Raw genomic sequence first — 10,097 nt, forward strand, 5'->3', positions numbered from 1 at the left:
TTTACTATGTTATGAGTTAGGAAATACTTCCTCCATTTAAAAATGTAAGATATTTTTTGAGGAGTTTAATATTAAAAAATATAAAATATTTTTAGTCTTTCAAGATATAATTGTTATATTTTTTTAAAAATACCTGATAAATAATTTTATATTTATTGTAGGGTATTTAATATAAATAAATATAAAAAGATAAAATTAATTTAAAAGTAAATAATTATTTTATTAAAAATAAAATTTAATTAAACATATTTTATATTTTTTTAACGACGGAGTATCAACTTTGGGTTCAACTCAAAACTGCCTTTGACGCTATTAGTGGCTCTGTTTTGCTTTTTAATCAAATATTGAGTAGTTGGTCATATACTCACATGAGAAACTCTAATTCTGATTAAACTAGCCCTATAAAATTTATGAGTTTAGGCGCCTAACTTTTGGCTTCCCCAATAAACTTGACCTCAAGCAGCTTCTTTGTCCTGCTCCACAGAGCCTACGCCTAACTAGCCTGTTTTGGATTTTGCACCATAAGAGTTGATAAGGAGCAGCTCGTTGACCTGTAATAATCCTTGAGAGAACTAGAAGAAGAACAAGAACAGAGAACTTTCCTCAGCTCAGAAGAACAACCTCTGACTGAGAATATTGAAAAGGTGGTGAAATGGGGAAACTTGGTCGGATTCTGGATACGTTCTGTCTCTCATCATCATCGTCTAGCTCAAGCTCCTGCTTCTGTGTGAATTCCATGGAGATTAAGGATGATGAGATTGAGACGAAGCCCTTGTTCGCCAGTGAGATTAGTGAAGGAGAACAAAAACTCAGATTGAGGGACGTAGTTTCTGGGAAGCAAACATTGGCTTTTCAATTGAAGCCGAAGGTATTCTTCTTCTTCTTCTTCTTCTTCTTCTTGTCTTCAATTTTCTGCAATGAAGTTTCTGCATATTTATTTCCTCACAAATCCCTCCTCTCTTTCTCTCTCTTTCTGCAATGGAAAGACTATATAATGTTGTACCGTGTTTGGCATAACACTAAAGCTTGATCTGTTTCTGTTTGATGTTATTACTCAGATAGTGATATTGAAGGTTTCCATGCATTGCGATGGCTGTGCCAAAAAAGTGGAGAAACATGTGTCCAAGTTAGAAGGTGAGTTAGAAATTATCAGTGCAATTTTACTCAAATAATTTAAAATTTTAAACTTTAGATAAACTTGTGTTCTAGTTTGACATATTTCTTGCTTTCTTCAGACCCTAAACGCACGCTTTACTACTACCAAATTGCTTAAACTGTCTTCTTGAACTTTTTATGTCTTTTTTTTTTAAAGGTCAATTATACATTACTGCCTCTTGTCTAAATTTCCCCCCTTTTTTCAGTTAATTTCATCTAAAATGTAGGATGTTTAAGTACTTTTTAAAATTATTTCTTTGAATTTATCCATATATTAATTAATGTGAGTTTGAAAAATATAATTTTATTAAATACTTTTTTCTAAATTTTCATGATAAAAAGGATTAAGACCAAAAAAATGAAAGACTTGTCATTTTTTATATGGATGTAAAAAATAATTACTTTTATTATTACGTGAAATATGATTAAGTGCGTCACACAATTTTGATATATTACATTATAATATATATCATTTGAATTCACGTCTCAATAATTAATTATCAATGAAATTTTACTCAATAATTTAATAAACTTTGGATAAACTTGTGTCTTGACATATGTCATGCTTTCTTCAGAGTTCAGACCCAAAGGAATGCTATCTTAAGATTTGATCTTGTCTTAAAACTTCTATGGGAAAAAGAAAATTAAGTTAGTATTTTTTGAAATTAATATCTTTTTAAATTTACTTTTATATTAATTAATGTAACATGATAGATATAAACTGACTAAATATTTCTTCTCACTTTTCATAATAAAGGGATTAAGAGCAAAAAATTTTTTTTGATAAAAATATAAAAATGATTATTTTTATTAATATATAAATATAATTAGAAATGTTTTATAATTAAGGTACATTTGAATTGACATATCAAATAAAGTGATAACGAAGAGAGATAAAAGTGAGGCTTATTCCTACTTTTACTAACCCAAGTCTACCCAACAATTTTTTTCACCCCCTCAGTTACACAGTGAACTTTTGATGAAACTTAGAACAAATTAATTCCAAAATAAATTCTCTGGGTTAATTGTTAAAAACAGAAGCAACTAGTAGTGAGCCTAAATATCAGGACAAATTATTAATGCCCTTCTTGTGACCTGACAAAAAAGCAGTGTCATGTACGAAAAAGTCAACACAATTATTGTTTATTATCAGAACATGACATGGTACTAGTTTTTGGTCTCGTTCTTCTTCGTTTTTTGGCAGAAATATTGAAAGAGATTTGTTATTGGACTAAGTCATTAATTCAATAGTTAAGATTATAATTGAATTGTGATTAAACCAGTTATAAATAAATCATTTCATTAAATTGGTCAGGATGTTAATTCAAACGTTTATTTGTTCAATTGATTGGGTTAACCTAGTTTTTAATACTGCGATATTTTTTAATAGAGATGCTTTCATGTTGATGAACATGTATGTCTGAAACACAGGAGTGAGCTCATACAAAGTAGATCTGGATAACAAAATGGTGGTTGTTGTTGGAGACATTCTTCCCTTGGAAGTGTTACAGAGTGTGTCCAAGGTTAAGAATGCCCAGCTTTGGTATTAATTTATTTTCCTTTCATGTTCTTGACATTCGACAGGGATAGACACTGGTGGGGAAGAAGAAGAAGAAGAATGCTTATTTATGTTGTCTCTGTTATTTTGTTCTTAAGAATTACTGTCTGTGTATTTAATATTTTTCCTAGTTTCTGCAATTCTCTTGCAGGATAGCAAATATTATTTATTTCCGTATAATCATTTGAAATTCGATACTGCTGGATCATATTTGAGCAGTGTCAAGTTCAACTGAGCAAATGGCCTCTGATTCGATGAAGACTTGCTACTAGATATTTTAATGAAGGATGATATAACTTTTATTCTTTAAATTTTATCTCAATTATTAATTTACTTCTAAAATTTTGACTCAGCACAATTTAGTTTTTATAAATTATTGAATTAAAAATTATGGGAGTCAAGACTACAGAGTCCTGACTCAAGAAACCAGAAGGAATGAGTTATTATGAATTAAAATTTAAGAATTAAATTGATAATTAAAACTAAATTTAGGGAGAAGAAAGTTATATTTTCCTTCCTGGCCAACAGAAAGTTATCTTTTCCAAATCAATTATTTTGCCGCGTATGGCATGGCCTTATGTGTCAAAGTTGGTTATTACTTGTGATATAAAGTTTCGCTTCCTAGTGTCCTAGAGCAGGATTCCTACATAATAAAAGTAGATTAGGGTGTTCATGGGTAATATAGTTTTATAGGAAAATTGCACCGCAGCTCATAATTTCGTAGGCTCAAAAAGTTTTTCTTGTAATTAATTTTTTTATATTTAAAGTTATTTACTAGCAGCAAGACGTTTGTTTATTTTACATAATTCATAGAAGTTTACATTTAAAGAGAAATTTACAAATTATCTAAATAATACTTACAAATTACAACAAAAATTTCATAAATAATATTAAGTTGTATATATATTAACAACAAAACACCCGCTCATTTTACATAATTCACAAAAAAAATATAAGTTACCCAAATGAAATTTGCAAAAGAAACTCTATAAATAACATTTAAAGTCAATTTATTACTAGAGAATATTCTTTTATTTTGTGTAATCCTTGTGATTTACATTTGTTAAATAAGAGAGAATTTACAAGTTATCAGATAAAATTTACAATAGAAAGTTTGTAAATAACAATCAAAGTTTATTTATTTTCAACAAATGGTCCATTTATTTCACAAAGGGACAATTTCATCTTTTCACTAAAAAAAAATTAAGAAAAATATTATGTATAGATCCTGTGGAGTATATGTAATTACAAAAAGTTTCACAAAATTTAAAAATCATAACCAATCTCTTGAGGCAAGAGTGCAATTTGAAATTGGGGTATGAAAACAATATTGTCCCTATTAAAAATGCTAAAGTTATAGTTATAAAATATTGAAATGATAGTTATAAATTACTAATAAGATGATTGTAAATAATTAGTATTAAACTTTATTAGTAACACATGATTGATTTAACTATTATATCCATAAAGTTATAGTTGTAAATTATTGATGAGATAATTGTATACAATTAGTATTAAACTTGTAGTGCATGATTAATTTAACTATTAGACATGTGAAGTTACAATTGTAAAAATTTAAAATGATAGTTTTAAATTACTGATGAGGTAGTTGTAAATTATTTAATTGATATAATGTTATTTTAATTGGTGCATTATTATCTTTGCACCATAATTTCAAATTACATTGAAGTCTCAAGGGATCTAATTATAGTTTTGAATTTTGCAACATTTATTTATAAATAAGTTTGCTCCATGACACTAATATGTAATTTTCTCAAAACTTAATTGCAAGAGAGGCCTTTGAACCTACAGAATTATTTTAAATTCTATTGGATCTTTAATGAAAATATGTTGGTTTTGTACAATTCTCCCTACTTTTATTGTAGGGCTAGGAATATAGGTCACCTCAAACCATATGGGTTGGGAAAAATATGAGTTAGATTAGGTTTAACCCACCAACCCTTTTATTTTTTTTCATGATTTTTTTTAAAAAATTATTGAAATGAGAAGTTCCATTATGATATTTGGTTAAATTAAAAAAATTACACCATAAATGTATAAAATCGATCAATTCCATCATGATTGTACATGTGTTAAAGAGGGATGAATTGAACTCAATAATTTTTTAATAATATAAGAGAAGAGTTAAGGGATGATATCACCAAATATGTTTAGAGAATGAAAGAAAAGCTTGTTTAAATATTTATCCTGATTCAGCTCCAACCACTTGAGTATATGTTCAGACTCTAAGTCACACTTGAGATTTCTTCAACTTACTCTACCAAAATTCAATTAGGCTCTTGGTTGCTTCAATACAATTTCAGACTTTATGTCTGATTCACTCCCCTACAAAGGTAATGAATAAATTCTCTAAGCTTCTTGAGCTTAAGTGTTTTGTTTTAAGTATGAAAATTAGAGATGAACAGAGTATGTTTAATAATGAACAACACCTATTACAAATTCTCTCTAAAAGTGAATGTACAATCAATAAAGTTGACAAAATAATGACTATGATCATAAAAGGTAGGTAAGAAATTGAATGCTCAATATCGTGCAATAACTCTTTTGCATTTGTCTTTATGAATGTGCTTATTTATAGTTGGGGATGATTAATGATCTATTAGACACATTTAATTAGTTGTTAGACTCTTCATTTTCTTTCCTTTTAAGTTTCTACAAAAATAAGGCAATGACATAGTGCTTTTCGACAAAATTGCATGCTCATAGCAAGTAAAGAAAGTAATAACTATATGCATTTATTTCTTTGACAAAAGGTAGGTAGGTTAATACTAGTAGAGTCAAATGCTATACAGGTATAAAAGATAATGTAAGAATTAAAAAGTGTTTGACCATACTCAAGGTTGTGTTTAGAATGCTTTTAGATAAACAAAAAGGATAACACAACACTTACAATTTCAAAGGAATGAGAAACAAGTGAGACTCGAAGCTCACAAGTTGAGCAATGTAAAACATAGCAAGTTTTTTCACAGTCGTAACGGCATAAATTTCATTGTACCGGTATAAGCAAGAATATTTGACAAGAAGTGCTATGTTATAGTACTAGTATAAATTTATTCATTTCCTTTTATCTTTGGTTAAAAAAAAATATAATGTAAGAATCAAATAAAAATAATTAAATAATCATAATATACTTGATGCAATATTTATTTTAGTACCTGTCTCGAATTTTTATTTAATAATTTTTTTTCACGCCTTCATAACAATATATTAAAATATTTTTCCAAGCTTATCAATGAAAAATAATATTTCAAAACATTTAATTTGTAAAAATATTCATGAAGTTAATAATAAATCATTTTCTTCACTAATTAAAAAAATTTGGATGACAAAAATATTTTTGAAATATTCAACTTTTGCATTGTTTTGAGTTAGAAAGACAATTCATGCAAAGTGTTTTCATAAAAATTTCTGACCGAAAAGAATACTTACAGGAAAAAAAAATCAAATATAGATTATCCGTGTTTCTTTTTCGGCCAACCTAAAATATATCTGATTTGAGAATCTCATTTTTACTTTTTTTTTTAATCAAAAGATTAGATGAATTGAATCTTAAGAGTTCACTGAAATTAGGATGTACTTTCAAGTTTAAATAATGCTTGCAAATATACTTACAAATATTTCATCAAGAAGGTTGGCAATGAAATTTGAATCCATAATTTTTTTAAGTTATGGGCCAATCCTTTTATCAAATGGGCCAATCTTGGTCTCATTTTCACTTTTTTCTCTGGGTACATCATTTCACTTTTTAATGCAAAGAACTGAAGAAGGTTTGGGATAAAGCACACGTGAACTGGGGCAGAACTTTTGGGCCTACGAGGCAGCATGATGATGATGATGATCCCCGAAGGTCAAGGCAGCATCGGCTCCTCACAAGTCATAACAGTCAAAATAGTGTTAAACTCGTTCATCAATTTTCCCATTGAGAATGCCCTTGAGGTAAATAAATTTTAAAAATTCATAAATTTCATATAAATGCCCTTGATGAACTAAATGCCCTTATTATTAAATACAAGGAAATCACACACAGCCTTATAGTGAGATTATATGTAATGGTAATATAATATTCTTTTAAATATATATATATATATTCAGTTAAATATATATATAATATATATATATATATATATAAAGTTATAACGAATAATGTAAAAAAATTGTTTAATAAGTTTAGCGAAAAATGCTAAATTTATTTATTTGTTAAAGAAAAAAGCAGAGTAAAAACTTGAGATTATCTAGAGCAAAATAGTTCATGTCTTACGCCCTTCCTTCAATATTATAGACATTTTTTTAAGTATTATGTTAAAAAATATAAAAACATATTGGGTCTCTTAAGATACAATTAATAAGATTTCCCAAAAGTAACTTTAATTCAAGGGTTCTGGCAAAATAATAATTAATAATAATTAAAGGGTATAACTAATAAAGTTTTTTTTATCAATACATCTTGTTATACAGTGTGAATCTTTAAAGAGTGCGTGATTTTAGAGATAAATAATTAACTCATTGAAGGCATAATTTAATCATAAGTGTTTTACAATATTGAAGGGAAGGAGTATTATTTTTACTCTCCCCTCTTTTTGAATTAAGGAAAGCAGCATAAAAAAAAAAATTCCCTATCTTATCCCTTCTAATAGATTCCTCATTGCCCCCACCTTTTGATTAGAACCAAATAAGCTTCAAAGAAATCGAGTTTCTTTACCAAACACAAGTTTTAAACTTTTACTTATTAAATTATTTTTAAAATAATGAAAAAAATAAAACTTAATGAAATTATTATTTGAAAAAAAAATAGTTGAAGAATAGTTTTGATGTTCAAGTCCTAGAAACAAGCAATTAATAACAACATCACAAAGTCCAGAGCATCAGGAATAGTACTAGGTAATGAGGAATGATGTTAGGGATGACATAGGAGTTAAAAGGAGAGGATAGTTAATGGTATTTATACTGTGAAAGGCGTTAATATCTCATAATATAACGAAGTAAGTAAGGTTAGAATTTTCATTAGCTAAGAAGATACCCATATTCAATGCCTGATCGTGTTTTAAATATGATTGCATCCAATAAAAAAAAAAAAACCTATAAAAAGGATAGTCTATGATAGTCTTATCTCGTGTCTCGAAAGGGAACATGGTTGAGTGTTTGTTTCCTATTTCACTCCATCATGGAAGTGGTCCTACCCTATTTAAGATTGGGATGGGATTGAAAATCCAAGAGGAATGAAGAACTATGAATTAGATGATTAATTTCACAACAAAAATTAATATCTTTATTGATTTATTTTAATTCTTTTAATATATACTTCATCCGCTCAGTATTTTAAGCTATTTTTAATGAAATTACATCTTCAACAAGTTAGCTAACTAGTGTTAAAATTATACAATCTTTCTATATTTATTCTTATTTAATAGGATGTTTTTATTAGAAAATATTATTAAATACAACCCTAATTAATGATGTTTTTGTAGACTTTAAAAACATAAAAGGGTTAAAGGACAAATCTGTTCTTGAATTTTCCTCAAGTGCAATTGGTATCTAAAAGTTTAAAAAAGTGCAATATCCCCTAACTTTCCAAATGATTGTAATGTCACCCAAATTAGATAGTCTTCCAATGTTATATGTTAATCACATGTTTTGACCTTGAAATGCTATTCTGCACATCGTATGGGATTTGACTCAGCATCTAATGTGTGTTTAGAGTTACACATGTACGATGAACTTAAAAAGCATAATCTTGGACCCATTTGGAGTTAAAAATATTTTGAATCTCACAAGGAGAGGAGAGAATGACACAAGATGCAAGGAGGATCCAAGCATTTGCAAGACAAGCAAGATCCATGGCTGATTTGTCTATCATTGATGACAAGTAATAGAAGAAGGGATACAATGTTGAGGGTTGTGTTGTGCTGATGAAGCAACCTATGAAGGAACACTAAGGTACTACCATTGCGGTTTGCTGGCTCCTCAATGGACATCATAGAGAGTGAGCAACCTGGGTAGGAGATTCTATAGATGGTTGATGTATTTCTAGGTATGTGGTTAATGTCTTGTTAGCCGTGTTAGTGCAATATCTTGTTTTTTAATCACAAAATATCAAAGGCAGGTAGGTGTGGGTATTTTTTGTGGCAAGATGTAGACGTAGATGAAAGGTGCAAAGTTGTGAGCAACCAAGTTTGTAGATCATATTGATAGGTTGTCTAATGATAATGTAAGATTGAGAAACATGACATGAAAGTATTAAAGTCACACAACAACAGTAGAATCAACAATGGGCTAAACATGAAAGGTTAGAGAGGAAATTTGAATTGGAGATCGTTAATACCGAGAAGAAGATACGAAAACTGAAGGCAACTTTGATTATATCCTAGGTATGTTTTTTTTTTTTTTTTTGTAATTTCATTTTGAAATGTAGCAACTATTAGGTTTAAATGAAGGGAGAAGTTGGGAAGTTGTATTTTGGAATGCAATTTGTATTAATTTGTAATTGGGAAATGTAATTTGACTGCAACTTAGTTAGTGAATGAAAGTTAAAGTTATTGTGGTAATCACTTGTTTGCTTGCATCATCAAAGATCATGCACCATTATGAATATGAATATATAGGTAGGTATCAATAATTTGTGCCTTGTCTCACAAAAATATTGGAAGAGTGGAAAACTACGTCTTTAAGGTTGGCAATTTTAAGTGAAAAATGGAAATGCATAATTCATACTCTTCACTAATGTTGGCAATTTTAACTTTAATCTGTTTGGTTATGTTAAAAGAAATCATAACTTAAAATGTATCCAAAAATGACGAAGCATAATTAAATTGACATGCTAAATTGAATGAATTATATTCATGAATTGTTGGAAGAGAACATTATGGATGTTGATCCTTTACTTAAAGAAATGTCCTAAGTATGAGAAGCAAACACAAAAAATATTGAGGTCAAATAAGAATATGAATCTTTTGCTCATTATAGTTGTGATTTTGGATCCTTGATACAAGCTTGCTTATGTGTATCATATATTTGAGTAGCTTTTCTTGATTTTGAAGTTTGCATGGCCATAAAAATAAGATCAAAGATGTCTTGTATCATATGTTTGATGAGTATTCTAAAGGATTAGGACTAGTATGTGTAACACTTGTCCAAGTGTTATCCAAAAATTACATAATTCAAATAAATTAAGTGTGGTTAAGGAGTTGATCCTCTAACCAACTTAAGAAATAAATCATTTAAAACCTAAAAAAATTATAGGTTCTACTTATAGCACACGGAAGCAAGTTAGACGAAAGTGGAATAAAAAGATGCTGTCATGACAGCATTAACTGTTGTCATGACAGTCCTCCCAGGGCCAACTTCCGGGAGGTGTCGTTCCACTATT

At 28.7% G+C, this 10,097-nt stretch overlaps 1 protein-coding gene across 2 annotated transcripts; it reads left to right on the forward strand.

The window, feature by feature from the left end:
• Positions 1-454: 454 nt before the first annotated feature.
• LOC129293963 (protein SODIUM POTASSIUM ROOT DEFECTIVE 2-like) lies at positions 455-3,023 on the forward strand. Of its 2 annotated transcripts, none has more exons than XM_054932116.1 (3): positions 455-868; positions 1,059-1,134; positions 2,587-3,023. In XM_054932116.1, exons 1-3 carry the CDS (start codon positions 653-655, stop codon positions 2,703-2,705), a joined length of 411 nt encoding a protein of 136 aa, XP_054788091.1. In that variant the 5' UTR covers positions 455-652; the 3' UTR covers positions 2,706-3,023. The 2 variants fall into 2 exon arrangements, with proteins under 2 accessions (XP_054788091.1, XP_054788092.1); XM_054932117.1 differs by having other exon boundaries at positions 2,740-3,023.
• The last annotated feature ends 7,074 nt before the right edge of the window (positions 3,024-10,097 follow it).

This window comes from Prosopis cineraria, unplaced genomic scaffold, assembly GCF_029017545.1.
Source record: "Prosopis cineraria cultivar Desert tree isolate PC_DT_omini unplaced genomic scaffold, ASM2901754v1 PC14, whole genome shotgun sequence".
NCBI classification, from domain to species: domain Eukaryota; kingdom Viridiplantae; phylum Streptophyta; class Magnoliopsida; order Fabales; family Fabaceae; genus Prosopis; species Prosopis cineraria.